General features: G+C 42.9%; 1 protein-coding gene across 2 annotated transcripts in view; it reads left to right on the top strand.

Annotated features, from left to right (window-relative positions):
• The first annotated feature begins 8,653 nt into the window (after positions 1-8,653).
• nckap1l (NCK associated protein 1 like) overlaps positions 8,654-25,912 on the top strand; it is a 35,969-nt gene continuing 18,710 nt past the window's right edge. For both annotated transcript variants that reach the window (XM_060910369.1, XM_060910370.1), the window contains exons 1-13: positions 8,654-8,787; positions 10,009-10,119; positions 10,340-10,432; positions 10,854-10,910; positions 11,007-11,149; positions 11,319-11,409; positions 12,085-12,222; positions 12,403-12,451; positions 12,908-13,064; positions 24,875-24,931; positions 25,008-25,104; positions 25,257-25,366; positions 25,751-25,883. In XM_060910369.1, coding sequence (XP_060766352.1) covers positions 8,698-8,787; positions 10,009-10,119; positions 10,340-10,432; positions 10,854-10,910; positions 11,007-11,149; positions 11,319-11,409; positions 12,085-12,222; positions 12,403-12,451; positions 12,908-13,064; positions 24,875-24,931; positions 25,008-25,104; positions 25,257-25,366; positions 25,751-25,883 — 1,326 coding nt within the window. In that variant the 5' untranslated portion in view covers positions 8,654-8,697. The remainder of the gene's footprint in view (positions 8,788-10,008; positions 10,120-10,339; positions 10,433-10,853; positions 10,911-11,006; positions 11,150-11,318; positions 11,410-12,084; positions 12,223-12,402; positions 12,452-12,907; positions 13,065-24,874; positions 24,932-25,007; positions 25,105-25,256; positions 25,367-25,750; positions 25,884-25,912) is intronic.

Raw genomic sequence — 25,912 nt, forward strand, 5'->3', positions numbered from 1 at the left:
ACTCCCTCAGACAACATGAGGAAGAAGCCACGAGAGGAACCAGACTCAAAAGGGAACCCATCCTCATTTGGGTGATAACAGATAGCATGATTATAACATTTTAACAGTTTTAACATGAAGTCAGTTTTGTTGAAGTTATAAACTGTTCATTGATGGAAACTTAAGTGCACAACTGTTCATGACAACTGCAGTCCTAAAGTTAGCAAGTCAACTGTAATCCTCAGACATAAAGGCATTACTGTAAGTGTCCAGATCATCTTCCAAGTGTGACTTTCAACTGTCCATATGGGGGCCGTCCTCCACAGGAGCGATGTGAGGAGACTCCAACCAGACATAGGGCATCAGGATGGATCAGGCAGGAGCAGAAGAGGTTCAGCATCTCGATCTCAGGATTGACATGTAACTTAGAGGGACAGACAGAGTTGGGGGGAGAGAGAGAGAGAGAACACAGGTTGTTAGGTATGCCCAGTGTCACCTGATGAGTAGGAACAGTATACATTTTGCACTGAGTACAAGCAGGGACTCCGGCAAAAGTAACTATGACAGCATAACTAAAAGAGGAGAGCCAGAAGGTAAGACATGAAGGAGCCCCGGGACATAAAGCAGCAGCTACTACACCATCAACAAACTCGAGTGAGCAAGCGAGTGGGGACTGACAGCATCCATACATCCCAGTTTACCAAAACACTGTCTGAGGATCCTCCAGATCTACTCCTTTACCTCATAAAATTAACAAAAGTCTTGTCTAAACAGATGATTTCAGCCTAGACTTAAATGCTGACATTGTGTCTGAGTCTCAAACACTATTTGGAAGGCTGTTCCATAACTGTGGGGCTTTGTAAGAAAAGGCTGTGCCCCCTGATGTAGCCTTCACTATATGAGGTACCAGCAGATAGCCTGCACCTTTTGATCTAAGTAGCTGGTTTGACGTGCACCTTTCAAGTGGAATAAATACATTTGTGTGTAAATTAAGAAGAACTACGTAGTCTTCATTGTTGTCATGTCCCTCCTTTGCATTTAAACCCCGTGGCAGGTCATAAAGGACCAGAAGTTCGCTCAGGTACTGTGGCGTGAGACCATTCAGTGCTTTAAAGGTCAATAGTAGTATTTTATAAACAATACGAAATTTGATTGGGAGCCAATGTAGTGTGGATATGACAGGGGTGATGTGGTCATATTTTCTAGTTCTAGTAAGGACTCTTGCTGCTGCATTTTGAACTAATTGGAGCTTGTTTATGCACTTATTGGAACATCCAAACAGTAAGGCATTACAATAATCCAACCTAGAAGTAACAAAAGCATGGACTATTTTTTCTGCATTGTGTAGTGACATTAAATTTCTTATCTTAGCAATATTTCTGAAATGAAAGAAAGCTATCTGGATAATGTTATCAATATGAGTTTCAAATGAAAGACTGGAGTCAATGATCAAACCGAGCTCTTTTACTGCTGCACGTGAAGAAACAGAAAGGCCATCCAGAGTTACTGTGTAATCAGAAAACCTACTTCTAGCTGCATGCAGTCTGAGTACGAGTACTTCTGTTTTGTCAGAGTTAAACAAAAGGAAGTTCATAAGCATCCAGTGTCTAATGTCCTTTACACATTCCTCAATTCTATTAAGCTGGTGTCTCTCATTTGGCTTTGCAGAAACATACAACTGTGTGTCATCAGCATAACAGTGGAAACTAATACCATGCTTACAAATAATATCACCCAGAGGGAACATCTATCAAGAAAAAAGCAGTGGGCCTAAAACAGAACCTTATGGAACACCAACCTTTACCTCAGTATGTCTAGAAAACTCACCATTTACATCAACATACTGATAGTGATCAGTTAAATAAGAGCTGAGCCAGGAGAGGGCCATTCCCTTAACTCCCACAACATTTTCTAGTCTTTCCAGAAGAATGGGATGATCAGTGGTATCAAATGCTGCACTAAGGTCAAGCAACACAAGCAGCGAGACACAGCCCTGATCAGACACCAACAGTAGGTCGTTTACTACTTTAACCAGAGCTGTCTCTGTGCTATGATGAGGTCTAAATCCTGACTGATACATTTCATGGGGGCAAAGGATACTGGAGGAGTAGTACCTTTCTGGCTGGCCTATAACAACACGGTGTCCCAGACTGGTCTCCCCATATCTAGCGTTACGTGATGCGCAATATATGGCCATCTTGTCATCAGCAAGCGGCCAAACCATCTAGCCTCTCACATAATGAAGACCGTACGCAGTGTCTCTCAGCGCCACCCCTAGTTTTTGCAGAACGCGATGGATCTAGGGGAGACAACCCCGAAATAAAAAAACCAGACCTTCCTAGCATCACTGTGGAACATTGGGAAGTACTGCTGCCTTCCATCTTGCAGCCAATTTCCACTGTGTCTGAGTCACCTCTGGTTGTCTTGCAATGCTTGCCACCGGACTCTGGTGAGGAGGAGGAGAGGGTGCGGTAGTTGCGGCGCAACAGCTTCATCACCTAAAGCAAATCTGTGCACAGGAAACTGGTGGATGGAAAGTCCAACAGTGATGGGGGACTGGCGAAGCAACAGGTACAGGATAATACTGGCAGTCATAGGCAAGAACCTGCATGTTGGTGGTCTGGAACTGATGGTCGCTCTGTTACACCAACTGGAGCAATATAACGGTTCAGCAGCATTCCAGATGTCAGAGCAGCTCTATTTAGAGAGGCCACTGCTCTCCCCATACAGGGAATGGGTTAGAAAAGGAACCCTAAACATTGGTTGCTCCTCCTCACCCGGTCAGCTCACCGTGGCTGATGGGTTATCCCTTCAATGCGGTCGAGTCAATAAGAAATGTATAAGACCTCTCAAGGTCGCTACCTGGAATGTTTGTACACTCAACAGTGAACGTAAAACAGCACAAATTGGACTAGAGTGGACAGATATTTGATTGATGTAGCAGTACTTTGTGAAACTCGCCTTGTGGATTCTGGGCAACTTCACGAAGATACATCAGGCTACACCTTCTTTTGGAGTGGTCTTCCAACCTCTGATAAACATCTCCATGGTGTCGCTATAGTTATGAAAACATCCATTGCAAAGAATCTCCAATCGCTCCCTCAAGCAATAAATGAATGTCTCATCGCTGCCAGGCTACCTCTTGGGAAAAATCGCCATGCTACTATCGTTGGTGCCTATGCCCCAACAATAACTAATGAGGAGCCAGTGAAAGAACAATTCTACTCTGTTCTTAATAGACTAATCATCGAGACACCCATCGAGGACAAGCTGATAATCCTAGGAGATTTCAATGCTCATGTTGGCAGGAACAACCTGGCATGGCCAAAAACCATCGGCCCCCATGGTACTGGGAAGTGCAACTCCAATGGACTCCTTCTCCTGTCCCTTTGTCATGAGCACCAGCTCTCAATCACTAATACCCTCGTCCAGCTCCCATCGATCTACAAAAATACTTGGAGACACCCAAGATCCAAACATTGGCACCTCATTGACTACGTTATTGTAAGAACCCAGGACATACAGGATGTTTCCATCACAAGGGTCATGAGAGGTGCTGAATGCAATACAGACCATAGAATGGTGAAATCTTCACTTAAGCTTATTATCAAACCTCCGATGACGAAATGCAACAAACAGCCGGTAAAGAAATTCAACGTCACCCGACTTAAAGATCCTGTAACTAGGGCTTGTTTTCAAGAACGCCTTGAAGTGACGCTAAATTCAGCCGACACCACGGAATCCAACTCTTCAACTGTCAAGTGGGACCATCTACAGTCCTCTATCTACAAAACAGCGGTAGACGTGCTTGGGATAGCCAAAAGGAAGCAACCTGACTGGTTCACTGATAACTTTGAGGAAATGCATCTCCTAATTGAGAGGAAGAATGCTGCTTATCTAAGATGTGTAAATCGGAACACCAGATCAGCGAAAAAGGAATTTGCAGTGGCTAGAAACTCCCTCCAGCAGAGGACCAGACAGCTGAAAAATGATTGGTTACTGGAAAAGGCTATGCAAATTCAACGCTATACTGACACCAATGATATGAGAAACTTCTTTCACTCTCTGAAAAAGCTCTATGGCCCCGCCTTGCATGGTCCAAGCCCCATTTATTCACCAGAGGGGGAACTCCTTACAGAGATGTCTGACATTCTGAAACGCTGGGTAGGACACTTTAGTGTCCTCCTAAATAAGCCAACTTATGTCCAACAAGACAGCATCGATGTCATGAAACAGAGAGAAATCATGGAAGATCTGGCTGACCCTCCTAGCAGGAAAAAAGTGTGCGATGCCATCCACTCTCTGCAGACTGGCAAGGCTGCTGGTGAAGATGGACTACCAGCTGAAGTCTTCAAGTACGGCGGTGTCATCCTGATGGACAAGATCCACGACCTTTTACTGTGCATATGGCGGAGCGAGGACATCCCTGACCAATTCAGGGACGCTGTTATCATTACCATCTTCAAACGCAAAGGAGACTCCCGTGACTGTGACAACCATCGCGGTATATCTCTCCTAGCCATCACCTCCAAAATACTCACTAAGATCATGCAATGCCGACTTGCCCACTCCATCTTCGATGACATCATCTCCGAGTCGCAGTGTGGCTTTAGAAGAGAGCGGGGAACAACTGACATGATCTTCGTCACCAGACAGCTTCAAGATAAGTGTGTGGAGCAAAATGTCGGCCTTTACACTTCCTTTATCGATCTAACCAAGGCGTTTGACTCCGTCCCGCGCACCGGCCTCTGGAAGATCTTGGGGAAGCAGGGTGTTCCGGATAAGTTCATCAGAATACTCGTGGGGCTCCATGACGGTATGCAAGTGTGTGTGTGTGCAGATGGTCAGCTCTCCGACCCCTTTCCAATAACAACTGGGGTCAAACAAGGTTGTGTGATTGCCCCTATATTATTCATCATCTTCTTTGGCGCTACGCTTGACGAGGCACTGGCTAACTGCAGAGACCAAGGTGTCTATATCAGGTTCAGAGCCGATGGCAACATATTCAATATCTCAAGATTGCATGCCAAAACCAAGGTCAGCCACCAGCTGATCCAAGATCTACTCTTCGCTGATGACTGTGCTCTTTTCTCCCACAGCGAGGACGGACTGCAGCTACTGGTCAGCAGCTTTTCTACTGGTTAGCAGCCCCCCCCCCCCCAATACACAGTACATCAATCCAGCAGTATGTATTGATGGCAAGCTTCTGAAGAACACAGATGCCTTCGTGTACTTAGGGAGCATTCTGTCGAGTGATGCCCAACTGGATAGAGAGATCTCCAGCTGCATCGCAAAGGCTAGCGCATCCTTCGGACGCCTGCAAAAGAGGGTGTGGAATAGCCACACCATAACTCCATCCACAAAGGTTGCTATGTATCGAGCCATCGTCTTAAGTACCCTTCTCTATGGAGGAGAGTGCTGGACAACATACCGCCGCCACATCCAGCAACTCAAGGCCTTTCAGCAACGCTGCCTTAGAAAGATCCTGAAGATATCCTGGGAGGAGAAAGTGTCCAATCTTGAGGTGTTATGCAGATCCAAGTGTCAATCTGTTGAAAGCGTCATCATGAAGAAACAACTCCAATGGACAGGTCACCTCATCCGTATGAACAATCATAGAACTCCCAAGCAATTATTCTATGGTGAGCTCGCCAGTGGCGAGCACCGAGTTGGAAGGCCCAGGACAGGGGCGCAGATACGTTTTTTGAACTGGGGGGGACAAAGCTGCCAGCAAACCAACCCCACCCCCACCCCCAACATGTGTTGTGTGAGGAATATACTCTGATGCCCTCAGGGCGGCGACATTACTCAGCTAAGACAAAAAAACCATCACTCCTTCATCCCTGCAACCGTTAGCTTGCAGGGATGAAGGAACGCCAGATTAAACATTAAAACTGCCTTCTGAGCACTGTATCTACAGGCTACCACTGAAAGAAGGAGGCTACCAGAAAGGCATCTCTACTCCGTACGATTTTACTTTCACTATGACATTACTTTGAACAGACTATCAAAAAATTGCAAGGTGATATGATAAAGTAAGGCACAGTTTACTTACAGTCATTGTTTTTTGAAAAAACGATGCAATCATTTTCTGCCTTTTCGGTTTGGCACCCTTCATCATGCCGTGTTGGGGTCCTGAACTAGGAGCTGTCCCCGATATGCCTGTCAAACTTGTTGTGGGTAACCATAGCAACCAAGCTCGAGCTCGCAACCTGTGCAGTCTGCGCAGCTCAACCAACCGAATATCAGTCTTTGTTTTGTTTTATGTGAGTTGTTGCAACTATGTATGTACTGCTGTGCACCTCAATAAACCGAATGGTAATTAGTCTTTTGATTTTTCTGTGAGGTTTGCCTTGTGCAAAGAAAGACAGCATAGACGTTTTTTCCTCCCTATAAGTGGGGGGGGACCGAACGAGGTGAATTTAAATCTGGGTGGGACGAATCCCACCCGTCCCACCCTCTATCTGCGCCTGTGGCCCAGGAAGTGCTACAAAGACTCTGTAAAGGACTTTTTTAAGAAGTGTGGCATTGCTGCTTGTGAGCTTGAACTGCTAGCACAAAACCACCCACTCTGGAAAGCCACCATTCAGAAGGGAATCTCCATCTTTGAGGAAAAGAGGGTGTATAACATCCACCAGGCCCGCCTTAGTTGGAAAGCTCCTGACTCTGCTGACGCCCCTTATAGATGTGCCACCTGTTCAAGACCGTGTGCATCGGCTGCTGGCCTCGCAGCCCATACCCGCGCCATCCACCACCAGTAGTCTTCGTCGACTTCGACGTGACATCCATGATGATGATGATGATGATGACATTTCATGGATGTTATTCCTATGTAAATATGAGCATAACTGCTGTGTGACAGCTTTTTCTAGGATCTTGGAAATAAAGGGGAGGTTTGCTATTGGCCAATAATTGGACAGCTGACAGGGATCAAGGTCAGGTTTTTTAATCAGGAGTTTGATAACTGCTAGCTTAAAGGATTTGGGTACATAGCCAATCCTAAGAGAATAATTGATTATTTTTAGAAGCGGTTAAATTACTCCAGGCATTATCTGTTTGAATAGTCATGTAGGTAAGGGATCTAGTACACAAGTTGAGGATTTTAATGCAGAGATTAATGAAATTAGTTCAGATTCCCTAAGGGGAGTAAAACATTCTAATTGCTGATCTGATACAGTTATATTGTTAACTACAGGGTTACTTAAATTGTCAGGCTTCACATTAGTAATTTGAGCCCAGTGGCCGGCGAGGGCCTTTCTGTGCGGAGTTTGCATGTTCTCCCCGTGTCCGCGTGGGTTTCCTCCGGGTGCTCCGGTTTCCCCCACAGTCCAAAGACATGCAGGTTAGGTTAACTGGTGACTCTAAATTGAGCGTAGGTGTGAATGTGAGTGTGAATGGTTGTCTGTGTCTATGTGTCAGCCCTGTGATGACCTGGCGACTTGTCCAGGGTGTACTCCGCCTTTCGACCTGAAATATCCCATAACCTCATACTGAGATACTGGAATACTGAGATACTGAGATCATAGGTCCCAAGTTTCCAACTTCCAAATGCTGGTCCATTTCTGATGTAATGCCAGAGGCTGAGGCCACACAGTGACCGATCAAAGGAGAAATTTAAAAAAAAAAATTAATGGCATTGAAATATACAATTTCCAAGCATTTCAGCTTATTTTATGACATTTTTATTGGTATCAAAATGTGCCAGTGGATGGTGTATCTGCTGACGGTTTATAACAGCACACGTTTAGTGTCTCACGGCACCAAGCAATGTTTAGTCTGACATTTGATAAATCACAAATTAGTTAACCGAAGTTAACTTACATTGTCTTTGATCATTATAGACATTAGACTATTACAGACCTACGCTGGGTGGCACAGTGGTGTAGTGGTTATCACGGTCGCCTCACAGCAAGATGGTTCTGGGTACGAACCTCATGGCCAACGGGGGCCTTTCTGTGTGGAGTTTGCATATTCTCCCCTTGTCTGCATGGGTTTCCTCTGGGTGCTTCGGTTTCCTCCCACAGTTCAAAGACCTGGGGTTAAGTTAACTGGCTACCCGGAGGGGTGAATGGTTGAGAGGAGAAAACCTCTATAATAATAGTCCAGTAGAAGGCAACAGGAAACCACTACTGTAACTCTTCCCTACTGTTAGTGAGTTAGTTAAGTTTCCATCGAAACTTTGATGGTTGGAAAAGACGTCACTACAGTGACATGACCAAATACAGAGAGAGGCCTACACTAAAGTGTATCAGAAATAAGCTTAATCCTCATGCAGGTAAACTCCCACATTTTTATATTTGTAAACCACAAGAAAAACCCTGTAACATGAACTGTCCCAACTGTGTGTGTCCCAAAGTAGTAATAAATTTAGTTATTTTAAATATTATTAAAATTTATTCTATTAGTACATGCATCTTACCAATAAAGTACTATTGTTACAATATTTTATTTGTTAATTCACTATATAATAGTAATAACAGAATAATCAAAATAAACTGGTGATAAAAGTTTTATTGAACATGGTTCACTTTAATATTCGTGTGTTTCTGAGAACAAGCTTAACTAAACTAAATGTAACTTATCTGCATATGGAAAGCTCATCTTTTATTGGTTCTAATTAGCTCCTCCTCTTTGAAGTGGGGGTGGCTATAGTGTTCCACTGTGAATGTGTGTGACTGTGTGTATGTGTGTGTGTGTGTGTGAGTGTGTGTGGCAATCATGGCTTACCAACTAAAACTGGCAGAGAAACTGGTGGTTCTAAACGAGCGGGGAAGAGGAGTGTTAATCCGCATGAATCACATCAAAAAGGTCAGAAATATTCAATTCATAAAAAAGATGTAAAAATATAAATGTTCTTGCAAAGCCTTCTTACTTCTTCAACGCCCCAGAAAAACAGGAACATGACGGACAGGAGCACCTCCTCGCAGAGGGAACATTTATAAAATGCATTTATGACTGTCATTAAATGTTTGTAATTGAACACTTTGTTTCTAATTAATATTTCTATGGGTAAAAAATACAGATGTACTGAGGATTGTTGAATTAAATGGCTTTATCCATGTACACAAGTTTATTAATATTAATCTCTGTATTGGAATCTCATTGATCTACATCAGTGCTATATAAAGTGAGTACAATAAAATAAAATAAAATGTATGTGTTTATGTGTTAAATGGTATAAAGATTTTGTTATAATTTAGGGCAGAGAATCAACAAGGAAGTGCAAACAGGAAACTAGCAGCTCAACATAAACCCACACTCTCTCTCTCTCTCTCTCTAGTTGTGTAGTGTTGTGTAGTGTGTGAGCCATTTTGTAGGACTGAGTGTGATCCTAACCCTCATGTGTAATGATGTGATAAATGTTATCCAGTCCAACATGGTGGGTTTTGGTATGTCATTGTCTGCACTCACAGCTTCCTATTTTCAAACAGAAACAGAATGAGATTAAATTCTACTTCAGCACGCAGTCAGAGTGAGAGTTCACTTACTGTGTAAAGGAGAAGGAAGAAACTTTAGACTGTTGTTTAAAGAGGAATCACTCTGAACCTTCAGTCATTTATTACAATGTAGAAACATCACTTTGTCTCAGTTACACCTCTTCATAAAGGATGTTAACAGTCTCGTAGCAAATTTTCCCTGAAAATAAAGATTAACACCATGATGGCTTGCAGTTTAGCACAATGTTAAGTGTATTATTATTTCAGCTTTAAGATGGTAAACAGATTTGATAAAACATATTTTGGTAAACTATAGATATTAGAATCAAGTAAGGCAACATGATGATGGAGAGAAATGCATCAGAGTTTTGCTGGGATTCCAGGTCAGAGTTGAGGATGATTTCATAAACACTTCCCAAAAGCATCTCAGAGTTTCTAGGCACATCCAATAAACTCCACTGAGTGTTGATTAGTGTTACTAATCAACACTCCGCCACATGGAGTTCAAAACAAACAACGTCTCTTTTTTCATTTTAAAAGTCCTGTGTTATTAATCGCAATCTAAAATTAATATTTCTTCTGTTCCTTGAAGACATGTGCGGATCCAAAACGACGGCCTGTGTTTCTCACTGATAAATCAATGGAACCTGCAGTAAAGTTCATCAACAGGAAATTTCCGAACATTGACTTCAGAGGAGGAAGTGTAATTTTCACACAGTAACACACACACACACACACACACACACACACACACACACACACACACACACACACACACACAGATTATTGACTGTAACTGCATTTTCGTTCAGCATGATGTCACTTTCTTTGTTATGAGTTTATGACTGTCGTATTGTTTTGTGTTGTTTTGTTGAATTTCAGTTTAAATGTTTTTTGTTTGTGTGTTTAATGTGAAAATACAGCAGCAACTCAGCAGCATTCAGAAACAGAAATCAGCCATCCTGGAGGCTCTCAGCAGTTTTTATGATTCTTTTATTGATGTTATGGAGTTCAGGGTGAGAATTTTTGTTGTACAGCTTTAATTAAAAACAAAACAACCTCCCCCCATCATTGTATTCTCAGTAAAGAATTTCAAACAGCTAATAGATTATTATTATTATTAATATTTAAACTGACTTATTCATGTTTTTTTAAGAAAACGTAAAGCTTCACCATTGCGTTGCTGTAATTTCTTATTGAAGAACACTGTATATATGGATCTATATTTATTTACATATTTAACATGTGTAATTATTGTGATATTATTTGGTCTTTTTAAGATTGAAAGGTCACAGATGGGTTTGTTATACAAATTATTGCTTTGATGAATCACAATATTATACTGTAAATGACGTTATAAATTAAGGTGTAATGTGTCACTGTTACAGTATAAAGTCAGTGTGAAGTTTATGTGCTGTTTTTTCTGTTTGACTGAAGGATCATGTTTATGAGGTACTGAACACCATCGACGCCTGCCAGTGCTTCTTTAACATTGTAAGTGATGGACAGGATTTTCATAGAGCACTCAGTAACACTGGGATTGTGTTATTAATCCTCATTGTTATGATTCTAATCAATAAACTGTTTCAGGCGGTGAACTTTGACTTCACTAAGAATTACCTGGACCTGATCATCACCTACGCTTCTGTCATTCTCATGTTATCACGCATTGATGATAGAAAACCTCTGATTGGCATGTACAACTGTGCATACGAGCTCTCAAATGGCAGCAGGTTAATCCAACACACACACACACACACACACACACACACAAACTCTCAAGGTGAATAACAGTTGTGGTAAAGGGTGTGTCCAGGGTTTGTGTTCCCATCCAGAAACCAAAACCATGTGGTGTTTGTGAAAGATATGTTTTTAATTCTGATGTTTTTGTTGTTTGTGCAGCGACCCGTCATTTCCTCGCCTTGGACAAATGATCATTGAGTATGAAAATCCTCTAAAAAAACTCACTGAGGAGTTTGGACCACACACCAAGGTACACGCACACACACACACACACACACACACACACACACACACACACACTGGTATGTTTACACAAAAATTTTAAAATTTAAAAGTTCAATGAAAATCCATTTGTTTCAGTTTTCTGAATTTTACCTTAGTTCATGTTTCAATTTAGAATCAGGGTTGCCAGATTGGGTTTGGGTAATCAGTATTATCTTTTCTATGTGTTTTTGTCTCATTCATTCATTTTGAAATTAGTCATGATAATTAGGTGTGCAATGATACAAAATAAAAATATATAATATAATTGATAATTCCCCTCAGATGCATTGAACTAAAGTAACGAACCTGATTTGAAAATGTAGGGAGACAAAAGTACAGATATTTGTGTTAAAATGGAGGGAGTAAAAGTAAAAAGTTGTCAGAAGAATAAATATTCAATAAAGTACAGATACCTGATACATTACTTCTTACCTCTGACACACACACACACACACACACACACACACACACACACACTCACCTACCTGACTCTAGCTTCGCCCATCACTGTTACCCTGCCCTCACTCTCACAGTGCTCCTTAATATACAGCAGCTCAGGTTTAATCCTGCTCTTCCCCAAAATCACAGTTTCTGTTTAAAGGAGGGTAACTGTGACCTGTGACCATGTGTGTGTGTGTGTGTGTGTGTGTGTGTGTGTTAGTCAGTGACAGAAGCTCTGGTGTCGCTGCAGTTTGTTTATCCTCGGAGGAACCTGCAGGTGGAGCAGTGGCGTAGTGCTCAGCTTCTGAGCATCATCAACACGCCAGCAGCCATGATTAACCCTGAGACCAGTGACACGGTTCATTACCATCTCATTATAATATTATAATACAGTCCTGATTAACCCTGAGACCAGTGACATAGTTTATTACCATGTCATTATAATATTATAATACAGTCCTGATTAACCCTGAGACCAGTGACATGATTCATTGTGTGTGTGTGTGTGTGTGTGTGTGTGTGTGTGTGTGTGTTACAGATGGCATGTGAGTACTTATCTGTGGAGGTGATGGAGCGCTGGATTACTTGTGAGTGTGTTATTTATAATACAACAATAAAGATTTTGTTTTTGTTGTATTTTATTCTAAATTTTATACGGATTTAAATCCAAACTCCTGTAAAACGATTTGCTAACTCCGGACGACTGAAATTGTAGATGTTGACAGCAAGGTCATGTAAATTAAGATCATTAATCAGGATGGTTTTTGTATCAGTAGAGGGATGTAAAACAATGTCTGTAGTCCATGACCTGCTCACATTCATTACTAAGTTCTTAAAAAACAACAACTTTTTTTTTAATGTAATGAAAGTCTGGTTTATTTTTAATGGAAACATTTTGATGACCTCAGTTTCAGTGAATCAGATTATTTTCTCTGTAATTCACCAGTGCATGTAGTGAACTTTAATTAGTAAAGCTCTGTGTGTGTGTGTGTGTGTGTGTGTGTGTGTGTGTGTGTGTGTGTGTGTGTGTGTGTGTGTTTCAGTGGGATTCCTGTTGTGCCATGGCAGTCTGGCATCAAACGCTGCATCTCTGGATCTGTGGAAAATGGCTTTACGCAGTGGTTTTTATATCACACTCATCAGAGACGAAGTTATTAATGTCCACAAACTGTCTGAAGAACATTTCGACTCCATCAAAGGGTGAGAGACGGTTCAGTTCTGGTTCTCAGTTTTGGGCGCCATTCTGACAGTTTACTGACATTCATTAGTCATTGTATCTGCTAATGTCGCGTGCGTGTGTGTGTGTGTGTGTGTGTGTGTGTGTGTGTGTGTGTGTGTGTGCGTGTGTGTGTGTGTGTGTGTGTGTGTGTGTGTGTGTGTGTGTGTGTGTGTGTGTGCGTGCGCGCGCTGTTCAGTGAATTAGCTGTACTGTGTTTAAATGTTACACACATTCCAGACTAATGGAATGTGAAATAAACTGTCAGTTTTGACAATCAGATTGATGATTAAATTAAAGATCAGGTTAGTGTGTATTAAGTGCCCATGGAAGGAATAAAAGTTTTCCTTTTCATGAGAGGAATTTCTGAAACTAAAGGACAACTTTCCCCCAGAATTAACGCCCAGTTTTCTATTTGAAATTTGATGCTATTTGGCTTTAGATCACCAACCAAAGATAAATAAAGATGCTGTCTGGCAAACAGCTCACACAGGCTTTACAGAGGCATGCGAGGAGGTGCGTTAGCTCGTTGGTAGTGATAAGGCAATAACAACAACAACAATAATAATAATAATAATAATAATAATAATAATGTGCCCTCCCTTCTTGCTATCAAGATAGATGACTTGTACTAATAGATGACCTCATGCTCATATCTCGAAATTCTGCTTGGTATAATCTTGGCTAAACTAAAGCACTTGTTGGAGCCAGTATTCCACCTCAGCACAGTGATCACATTCATGATCTGGAAAATAAATTTCCCAGCAGTGTGAATTTTCTGATGGATGATTTCAATCACAGTAATATGAACCATGATCTTCCTAAATGCCATCAGCTGATCCACTGTTCCACTCAGGACGAAAAGACCCTCAACAATTTCTACACCAAGGGGCATTCTGTCACTTTTCACACACACCTCTTGGTAACTCAGACCATTCTATGATCATATATGTTCTCCTATATAAGAGGAAACTGGAGCAGTCTAAGCTCACTAAAACAATCAGCCAGAGACTGCCTGGACTTCATTGACTGGGAGGCAATGGAAGGCTGATGTAGCAACATTGGTGATTATACTGATACACTTACATCCTCCATCCTACATCTCCTTTAGTGAAGATATGTGCCTCCCTAACAAGTCCATTGTGAGGTGCAATAGGTGTTTTCAGACCGGAGGAACTTTTTCATCGTTCTGAGAATTGTTGGAGGAAGTTCCTCCTTTTTTGTGTGTCACACTGCAGGAACTGAGGATGACCGTAGTCCTTAGAATGGTGTTTTGAGGGACTTTTTAGCTCCTATCACCAGGTAAGTTCTCTCCCAGCGCAAGAAGAACCATGAGTGATGTAAGTGTACATTGATTCATCAAAACAAGATCCAATACAGTGTTTTTTTTCCGGTTTGGCCATGAGAGGATAGGCAGCAGGAACGCGGAGCTCCCGTCATAACTTTTCAATAACCTTGAAATAACGCAATTAAGGGCATATCTCCACCTTACTGCCTGACATCTGCTACAAATATCGTTTTACATCACAATATACGCGCATTTTTCTCTGACAACATGACAACAAGAGCTGCTTTGTCGAAAACTCCAGCTGCAAAACTCACCGCCATGGCTAGCAACATTAGCCCTCCCAGTGATAAAACTTCAGAGACAGTTTCTATGACCCAACTTGTCGCTGAGCTTGGCAAACAACGAGCTTCGTTGAAAGAGGACATCTCAGCTTTAATTAAAGAATCCATCATCCCTCTCCAAGCATCGGTGAGTGCTTTAACAGAGACTGTAACTGATTTCCAGACACGGCTGAACACCACTGAAACTTTGGCGGGGGATAACTTCGCAGCTCTGACCGTAGCAGAGAAAAAGATACAACATCTTGAGGAACAAAACGTGATGCTTCTCGACCGACTAGAGGACCTTGAAAACCGATCACGAAGGGTCAACCTGCGGATATTAAACGTCCCGGAGGACAGCGAGAAGGGACAGTTAACGGTGAAGTTTGTATCCGACATGTTAATGGAAGTCATGCCAGGTGTCTTTGATAAACCACCAGAATTGGAGTGAGCACACCGGTCACTTGGTGAAAAGCCCTCTGAAGGAGACCCACCTTGCCCTTTCATTGTATGTTTTCACAAATTTCAGGAGAAAGAAAAGGCTTTGAATTGGGCAAGGGCACATGAAGTGCAGTTCAGAGGGATCAGCCTATGGATCTACCCTGATTTGACAAAAACCCTTGCGAAAAAACGGGCGGAATTCAAAGATGTTAAACGGCTGCTACTGTATATCAGAAGAAGGTGTGGTTCAGGTTGCTCTACCCAGCGTGACTTCGAGTGAAATTCGGCAAGAAAACATTCAACTTCTCTTCCCCCCACCGCTCCGATGGGATCACCACCTTATTCGTGGTGGGGCGGTTTGCGTGTCCCAATGACCTCTAGAGCTATGTCGGCAGGAGCCACGTGGTTCCCGGTAGGGTCATCCATGCCGAACAGGTCGAAAGGTAGGGGCTAGACAAAGAGTGATCCCACACTTTCCTCCCTTGGGAGGTTGGTTTAGGGCTAACAACCCTCTACTGTAAAAAAAGGAATGTTACAGAATCATCGAGAAGTAACCTACAACAACAATCGGTCCTGGGGGAAGTAGAGCTTTCTAGTAGAAGGTTTATGACGCGGCACAGTGAAAGCCAACCGGAAGCTGTGAGGCCGAATGTTTTACTGACGCCCAGGAAGACTATCAGAATAGGGAATTGGAATGTAAGAACGATGTTCGAATCAGGAAAAGCAGCACAGATAGTAAGGGAGATGAGAAACTACCATTTATCAGTCCTGGGGCTGAGCGAAGTGCGATGGAACCACGCTGGTTGACTAACTTTATCAACTGGGGAAGTAGTTTTGTTCTCAGGTCATGAAGAAGTGAATGCCCCCCATACAGAAGGCATTGCATTAATGTTATCTAAAGATGCAGCAAAAACTCTTATAAGTTGGGAGCCAGTCAGTCCAAGAATTGTGACAGCTAAATTCTTAACCAAGCAGAAGAACATCAAGGTTAGTATTATACAGTGTTATGCCCCTACAAATGTTGCAGAACAGACCAAGAAGGAAGAGTTCTATTCCACACTACAAGATCTACTTAACAAATAGGGTGTTCACACGGCACATATTTGCATCGATGCTGCACCGATGTATTTTGTTGCGATATATCTTACACCGGTGTAAATTTTGCGCAGCGTTCACACGTCACAACCCTGCTTACTAGAGAGAAGCGTGTTAGCACCGGTGCAGCCCCACTTGCGGTCACACGGCAGTTTCTGCGACCGTGTTATAGTAGCAAAAACTTTATTACTATCATTTCCTTTGATAGTAATAAAGTTTTGATATTTCCTTTTATTACTATCATTTCCTATCATTATTACTATCATTTCCGATAGTAATAATGCGGAAATGAAATATGCGCATGCGTGAAAATGTACTTCTTTTTCCCGGTTGTCATGGCATCACCAAGCGCCGGGAAAACAACGTGGATGAAGACACCAGTGTTGCCAGATATTGCTGACGTTTTCCATCCCAAAATATGTTCAAATCCGCCAAAATGCACTTAAAACTGCCAAATCTGGCAACACTGGAAGACACGCAGTTCTGTTGTTGTTGATATTCGCCATTTTGGAAGCGCAAAATACCAGGATGCAAATTATGCAATACCCTTATGTAATCAACTCTCCTCACGCGTAGCGAGTCTACCCCTGTAGCGTTCAGACGTCCCATTTTATATCGGTGCTGCCCCGCAAACTAGCATTTACTCCGGAGTAAATTTCTTAAACCACCTCCCGAGCAGGGTTAGATTTGCACCGGTTTAAGCAGCTTTCAGGGGCTGCACCGGTATAACTTTGTACCGTGTGAACGCTCTACCGGGGCAGCCCCGGTGCTACACCGGAGTAAAAGTTGCCGTGTGAACACCCCTAAAGAGAGACCCAAAGATATCACCATTCTCATGGGAGACTTAAATGCCAAAATAGGATCTGACAACACCGGATATGAGGAAGTAATGGGTAAGCATGGAATGGGAGAAATGAATGAAAATGGAGAATTATTTGCCGACTTATGCGCACTACACCAACTTGTAATCGGAGGGAGTGTTTTCCCACATAAGTCGATACACAAAGCTACGTGGGTGTCACCCGATGGAATGACAGAGAACCAAATCGATCACTTTTGCATCAGCAAGAAATTTAAAAGAACCTTACAAGATGTCTGAGTTAAAAGAGGCGCAGACGTGGCATCAGATCACCACCTTGTTATTGCCACCCTAAAGTTGCACCTTAAGCACCATGGACAACCAACAAGTGGCAGGACAAGATACAATGTTGACCTTCTCAGGGAATCAACTATGAGAGACCAGTTTTGTTTAAGTATGTCAAATAGATTTCAAGTGTTACAAGATCTATATGAAGTGGAGGGAGTGGCAGACATTGAGACGGAATGGAGACAAGTGAAGAACGTTTGGATCAAAGCATGTGAAGAGACAATAGGTAAGAAGAAATCGACAGAGAAGGATTGGATGTCTCTAGGAACAATGGAGAAGATCAAGGCTAGGAAAAGGTGCAAAGAGGTATTGAACAACTCGCGAACAAGAGCAGCGAAGGCAAAGGCCAGTGAACAGTATGGAAGTGCCCACAGAGCAGTGAAGAGAAGTGTTCGACAGGATAAAAGAAGTTATATTGACAATCTGGCAAAGGCAGCAGAAGAAGCAGCAGAGAAGAGAAATATGAAAGACCTGTATAGTTACACCAGAAGAATGGCGGGGAAGCATCAGAGGATACTGAAACCAGTGCGGAGCAAAAATGGAAAGCCATTGACTACAGCTGAGGAACAACTTAAGCGATGGGCAGGTAGGGTCAAAATCATTGTATGCTAGAGCTAGTCGAGCCTTAGACCAATGAAGCCGATGTACAACCTTAAACTGAACAATGTGCCTTAGACAGATAGAGGATGAGTACCTTCTCTAAACCATCCTGCACCAGAACATCAACCGGACATCCCCCTGCCAGATGCAACTCTTCCCCTGAATTGCGAAAACCCTAGCAAATCGGAAATAAAGGCTGCCATTCAGGCTCTAAAGAATGGTAAAGCATCAGGACCTGACGGGGTTCCTGCTGAAGCTATGAAGGTGGATTTAACAACATCAGTGGAAATCCTCCATAGGCTATTTGCTAGGATATGGGAAGAGGAGAGTATCCCAGAAGAGTGGAGAGAAGGGATCATTGTGAAAGTTCCTAAGAAGGGTGATCTTGGAAATTGTAACAACCATAGAGGCATTATGCTGCTTTCTGTTCCGGGCAAGGTGTTTAACAGAATACTACTGGTAAGAATGAAGGATGCCGTGGATAAGTTGTTGAGAGACCAGCAAGCGGGATTTAGGAGAGATCGCTCTTGTATAGACCAAATATGCACCTTACGAGTCATCATAGAACAACCCTTGGAATGGAATTCATCCCTGTATGTAAACTTTGTGGACTATGGAAAAGCCTTTGATAGTGTAGATCGAGAGTCACTCTGGAAGCTATTATACTTCTATGGGATTCCAGAGAAGCTTATCACCTTGATTAAGTCCAGCTATACAAGTATGAAGTGCAGAGTGGCCCACGAAGGACAATTTTCAGAACCTTTCGAAGTAAGAACTGGTGTACGGCAGGGATGTCTGCTATCTCCTTTCCTCTTTCTACTGGCTATCGACTGGATAATGAGAACGATAACAAGCGGGAGCAAGAACGGGATACAGTGGACTCCCTGGGAGCAGTTAGATGACCTGGATTATGCTGACGATCTTGCACTGTTTTCACATAACCAGCTGCAAATGCAAGAAAAAACATCAAGACTAGCAGAGGAGTCAGACAAGCTTGGCTTGAAAGTTAACATAGGGAAGACTAAGATAATGCGGATGAATACCACAAGTGAGGTACCAGTAGTAGTAAATGGACATCAACTAGAGGACGTCGAGGAGTTCACGTATTTGGGAAGTGTGGTAAATAGAGTAGGAGGGACAGATAAGGATGTGCAAGTAAGGATTGGAAAGGCAAGGGGAGTGTTCCTCATGTTAAAGAACGTGTGGTCATCTAAAGAGCTAACTACTAGAACCAAGTTACGGATTTTTAGATCAAACGTGAAGTCTGTCCTGTTATATGATGCAGAGACTTGGAGAATGATAAAGAAAACACTGAGCAAGATCCAGACCTTTGTTAACACCTGTTTAAGGCGTATCCTAAAGATAAGCTAGAAGGACAAAGTCGCAAATGAAGAGCTATGGGAGCGGGCGAATGAGGAACCAGTGGAATTGCAGATCAGAAGGAGGGAATGGGGCTGGATAGGCCATACCCTGCGTAAGCCAGCAAGTAACATCATACGCCAGGCCCTCAAGTGGAACCCTCAGGGTAAACGAAGAAGAGGCAGACCAAGGAATAGCTGGAGGAGAGATCTAGAAAAGGAGATGAGGGAGGCAGGATTGGATTGGACCGAGATAGGGAGGAGGGCCCAGAACCGGATACGCTGGAGGAAACTGATCGATGGCCGATGCTCCGCAGGGGGCGAAGGGCCTAAGTAAGTAAGTAGTCTCTTCCCCCCAAGAGGCCCAACAGTTCTACGACAGTCAGAGAAGGCTACAAGAACATAGCAAAGTGTTTTCAGGTAGCTGTTTCTGCAGATCGTAATGTTATTAAGAAATGGCAGTTAACAGAAACAGCGGAGATCAAGGTGAGGTTTGGAAGATGAAGAAAACTTTCTGAAAGAACTGCTCGTTGGATTGCTAGAAAGGCAAATAAAAACCCCTGTTTGACTGCAAAAGACCTTCAGAAAGATTTAGCAGACCCTGGAGTGGTGGTGCACTGTTCTACTATGCAGCGACACCTGAACAAATATGACCTTCATGGATGAGTCATCAGAAGAAAACCGTTCCTGCGTCCTAGCCACAAAATTCAGCGTCTGAAGTTTGCAAATGAACATCTAAATAAGCCTGATGCATTTTGGAAACAAGTCCTGTGGACTGATGAAATCAAAATAGAACTTTTTGGCCACAATGTGCAAAGGTATGTTTGGAGAAAAAAGGGTGCCAAATTCCAGGAAAAGAACACCTCTCCAACTCTGAAGCATGGGTGTGGATCGATCATGCTTTGGGGTTGTGTTGCAGCCAGTGGCACAGGGCACATTTCATTGGTCAAGGGAAGCATGGATTCGAATAAATACCAGTAAATTCTGGAAGCAAACATCACACCATCTGTAAAAAAGTTGAAGTTAAAAAGAGGACGGGTCCTACAATAAGACGATGATCCAAAACACACCTCAAAATCTACAACGGAATACCTCAAGAGGCACAAGCTGAAGGTTTTGCCCGGGCCCTCACAGTCCCCTGACCTAAACATCATTGAAAATCTGTGGATAGATCTCAAAAGAGCAGTGCATGCAAGACAGCCCAAGAAACTTGTAGAACTGGAAGCCTTTTGCAAGGACGAATGTGTGAAAATCCCCCAGGTAAGAACTGAAAGATTATTAGCCGGCTACAAAAAGTGTTTACAAGCTGTGATACTTGCCAAAGGGGGTGTTACTAGGTACTAACCATGCAGGGTGCCCAAACTTTTGCTTCGGGCCCTTTTCCTTTTTTGTCATTTTGAAAATGTAAAAGATGAAAATAAAAAATTGTTTTTGCTTAAAATATAAAGGGAATGAGTCATCTTTAACTTTATGCCTTTTGGAGATCATTTCATCTTCAACTTGCTTAACTGTTCACAGTATTTTGACCACAGGTGCCCAAACTTTTGCATACCACTGTAACTTTAAAAAAGGGAAAAAAAAATCATGGACGAATGGACTGACAAATGGACCAGGTTTTATTGAGCGGATATGCAATAGAAGAAATACAGCATGATTTTTATGTGCCTAAGCAAAATATAAAAATCTTCGATAGCACCTCCTGCTAACATCATGCTAGCAAAGCTGACTAATGTCACTTCAGTGTTCCTACTGGCAGTGTGAATACAAACAGAAAAAAAATCATTTGAAGGAATGTCATTCTCAGGGGAGCTCCCCAGGGGGTAGTTCCTCTCAATGAGTCCCAAGAACTGTTTGGTCCGAAAGCACCTAATAATGACCAACCATGGTCCAGTGAAGAACTGAGGGATCAAATAAAGGCCAGTCTTTCAGATCTTATAACAGGGAAGAATGCCGCCTTGTGAAATGGCACTTCAGCAGCACACTGAGAGCAGTAAAGGCCAGATAGGGGCGGCATGGCGGTGTGGTGGTTAGCATTGTTGCCTCACAGCAAGAAAGTTCTGGGTTCAAGCCCAGTGGCTGACAGGGGCCTTTCTGTGTGGAGTTTGGATGTTCTCCCTGTGTCTGCGTGGGTTTCCTCCGGGTGCTCCGGTTTACCCCACAGTCCAAAGACATGCGGTTAGGTTAACATGGGGCTGCCTTGAGCTGAAGTACCCTTGAGCAAGGCACCTAAGCCCCAACTGCTCCCCGGGCACTGTTAGCATAGCTGCCCACTGCTCTAGGTGTGTGTGTACTCCTTGCTCACTTGTGTGTGCATGTGTGTGTTCACTGCTTCAGATGGGTTAAATGCAGAGGATGAATTTCACTGTGCTTGAATGTGCATGTGACAGATAAAGGCTTCTTCTATAAGAAAGAGAGCAACACTGCAGAAAACAACAGCAGGGCTGTCTGGAGGCCCTTGAAGAGACTCTGCAACTTCAAACTTAAAATCCCCCAAGAACCTGCCTTACTCAATCTGGCCAACCAGCTGCTGCCATTTTGACCACTGATGACACATATCCTTCACATACATATCCTACCTGCCCATCAACAATATCTCCCATCAACCTCTCATCGACACCTTCCAGCCTCCCTCCTCTCCCTTCCAACATCACACTAAACTTCATGACCTCCATCACAGTCTGGTTCCCCTCAGTCTCTTCCATCTGTAAGACTAGACTGCATCAAGTGGTCCACTCACCAGAGAAGATCGTCAACTGTGAACTCACTAAAAATCAAGGACCTATACATCATAGATATAGAAACTGAATAAACAAATCTTTTTGAACGAATGACCCAAATGACTAAATGGAAACTGATCACTGATTCATTCGTCTGACTCTTTGTCTTTCTGCTGTCTACAAGCTCTAGTGCATTGACTCTCATTCATTCGTCTCTCTCATTGGTTTCTCAGCTCCTCCCAGAATGAGTTAAAAGCTGAAGACTGATTGGCTCACTCACATGTCAATCAAGCAACTACAGATGACTGTGGGAGCCTGGAGCAAGAGGATGAGATTTAGATGACCAAGAACTGGGTACAGCAATATCGGGCCTATCGGTCTTACCCAGAAGTGCTACTAGAGAACGAACGAACCAGTGGCCTTCTTTTATTTACGGTTGTTTGGCATTTCAGTGAACAAACCAGCTTTTTAAAAACATTGCCTACTAAATGGAGCAGCGAGCACAGTGGGAACATAGTGCACTATTTACATAAATCCTGTTGTCTATATTAACTTTCTGTAATATTTGAAACAGCCGTGGAATAAAAGTGATTCAAATGATTTCACAAAACAAGCCTAAACGGTGTCTGTTTTAGTTATTGAAAATCCAGGTTACTTGTAGCCTATTTCCAGATATTATCTTCATCACATTCGCCAATAATTTATTTTAGCGTCGGGGGAACTTTACTGAATTTTAAGTTTGACAAAAAGAAAATGAACGAACATTGGTGCTGAATTATTTGGAGGAATGAATTGCAACATATTGGTCTTTCTGGAAGTGCTAGCATTCAGAACGAACAAATTAACAAATGAATGATCTTTTGAACAAATTGAGTGAAATGAACTCATTCACCAAAGTAACGAGATTCTCCTTCTCTAGTACGCGATCAGGGCAAAGAGGAGGGCAGTAAAAGGCACTGTTGACACCAAACACCCAAGTGTTCTGTCTAGTGCAGTGTCTGATCCTGCTGTACTGTCTGATCCTGATGCACTGTCTGATCTTGCTGTACTGTCTGATCCTGCTGTATTGTCTGATCCTGCTCCACTGTCTGATCCTGCTGTACTGTCTGATCCTGATGCACTGTCTGATCCTGCTCCACTGTCTGATCCTGCTGTATTGTCTGATCCTGCTCCACTGTCTGATCCTGCTGTACTGTCTGAACCTGATGCACTGTCTGATCCTGCTGTATTGTCTGATCCTGCTCCACTGTCTGATCCTGCTGTACTGTCTGATCCTGATGCACTGTCTGATCCTGCTCCACTGTCTGATCCTGCTGTATTGTCTGATCCTGCTCCACTGTCTGATCCTGCTGCACTGTCTGATCCTGATGCACTGTCTGATCCTGCTGTATTGTCTGATCCTGCTGTATTGTCTGATCCTGCTCCACTGTCTGATCCTGCTGTACTGTCTGCTCCTGCTCCACTGTCTAATCCTGCTGTATTGTCTGATCCTGCTCCACTGTCCAACCCTGATGGACTGTCTGATACTGATGCATTGTCAGCTCCTGCTGTACTGTCTGATCTTGCTGCACTGTCTGATACTGGTGTACTGTCTGATCCTGCTGTACTGTCTGATCCTGCTCCACTGTCTGATCTTGCTGTACTGTCTGATCCTGCTCCACTGTCCAACCCTGATGGACTGTCTGATAGTGATGCACTGTCAGCTCCTGCTGTACTGTCTGATCCTGATGTACTGTCTGATCCTGCTGTACTGTCTGACCCTGCTGTACTGTCTGATCCTGCTCCACTGTCTGATCCTGCTGTACTGTCTGATCCTGCTCCACTGTCCAACCCTGATGGACTGTCTGATACTGATGCATTGTCAGCTCCTGCTGTACTGTCTGATACTGGTGTACTGTCTGATCCTGCTGTACTGTCTGATCCTGATGCACTGTCTGATCTTTCTGTACTGTCTGATCCTGATGCACTGTCTGATCTTGCTGTACTGTCTGATCCTGCTGTATTGTCTGATCCTGCTGTATTGTCTGATCCTGCTCTACTGTCTGATCCTGCTGTACTGTCTGATCCTGATGCACTGTCTGATCTTGCTGTACTGTCTGATCCTGCTGTATTGTCTGATCCTGCTGTATTGTCTGATCCTGCTCCACTGTCTGATCCTGCTGTACTGTCTGATCCTGATGCACTGTCTGATCCTGCTCCACTGTCTGATCCTGCTGTATTGTCTGATCCTGCTCCACTGTCTGATCCTGCTGTACTGTCTGAACCTGATGCACTGTCTGATCCTGCTCCACTGTCTGATCCTGCTGTATTGTCTGATCCTGCTCCACTGTCTGATCCTGCTGCACTGTCTGATCCTGATGCACTGTCTGATCCTGCTGTATTGTCTGATCCTGCTGTATTGTCTGATCCTGCTCCACTGTCTGATCCTGCTCCACTGTCTGATCCTGATGCACTGTCTGATCCTGCTCCACTGTCTAATCCTGCTCCACTGTCTGATCCTGCTCCACTGTCTGATCCTGTTGTACTGTCTGATCCTGCTCCACTGTCTGATCCTGCTGTACTGTCTGATCCTAAATCACTGTCTGATCCTGCTCCACTGTCTGATCCTGCTGTACTGTCTGATCCTAAATCACTGTCTGATCCTGCTGTACTGTCTGATCCTAAATCACTGTCTGATCCTGCTCCACTGTCTGTTTTTGATGTATTGTTTAATTTTGCACTTTGGTACCAAAACAAATCCGATTCCTGTGAGCATGACTCATTGACACTAAAGTGTTTCTGATTCTGATCAGAGCAGTAAATACTTCAATTTCTTTTTCTCTCTGTAGTTACAGTAAACGACTTGCTGATATTAAAGAGTGTAAAGAACACGCAACGGCCAACTGGTAAGTTACAGATTCCTGATGATGTATTTAATCAGTGAACCTGAATAAACACTGTGTTCTGGGTTAAACTGTGCAGTGGAGCAATTCATCGGGAGAAACGACACTTCCTGAGAAATGCTTTAAAGGAGCTGACAAAGGTGCTGGAGGATCAACCAGCTCTGCTTGGACCAAAGGTCGAATCATCACATAAACTTTAATTTCTTTTCAGTGTGAAATCTGTTCTTCCTGTTATATTAATTGTATTTAATTATTAATGAAGTGACATAACAGCAAATTTATTTCAGTACATATTCATGCAGTGATGCTCATCTCTTTTCTCTCTCAGGTATTGTTTGTGTTTATGGCTCTGTCGTTCTCACGTGATGAAATCTGCTGGTTGGTGCGTCATCATGAAAATGTCCCCAAAACTAAAACTCCTGAAGATTACACTGACGCGTGAGTGTGAGCAGTTAAAAAAAAATCCAAGAATGTCTTTAAAATGTCTAATTCTTTAATGACAAATTCCAACAAATTTCTAACATTTAAAAATTAATTCTAACAAATTTAAAATGTTAGTGATAATAATTATTAATTTAAAAAATATTTGAATTTTTCTCATTTCTAATGCCAAGATTTAAAATGTCTACTTTAATTTTAAGAAATTATTTTGTTATTCTCAGGTTCTATTGTTTCATCTCTACACATTGTTTTAATGCAGTATTTGTCTAAAGTATATTTTAAATATTTTCACATAGTATAGCAGAATATTTTCACTGCTGTGCTGTTACCTGAAGTAAGTGGTCCGTGATGAATATGTAATGAGGACTGTGCCCCCTGTAGGCTGATAGCAGAGCTGCTGTTCTACATGGAGAGGCTTCGCGCTCTGGTGCAGCGTTACAGTGCCGTTATTCAGCGCTACCATCTGCAGTATCTCTCTCGCTTCGACGCTCTCATACTCAACGACACCATACAGGTATCACTGCATTGAATGTACAGGACGTG

This window comes from Neoarius graeffei, chromosome 26 (genome assembly GCF_027579695.1).
Source record: "Neoarius graeffei isolate fNeoGra1 chromosome 26, fNeoGra1.pri, whole genome shotgun sequence".
NCBI lineage: Eukaryota > Metazoa > Chordata > Actinopteri > Siluriformes > Ariidae > Neoarius > Neoarius graeffei.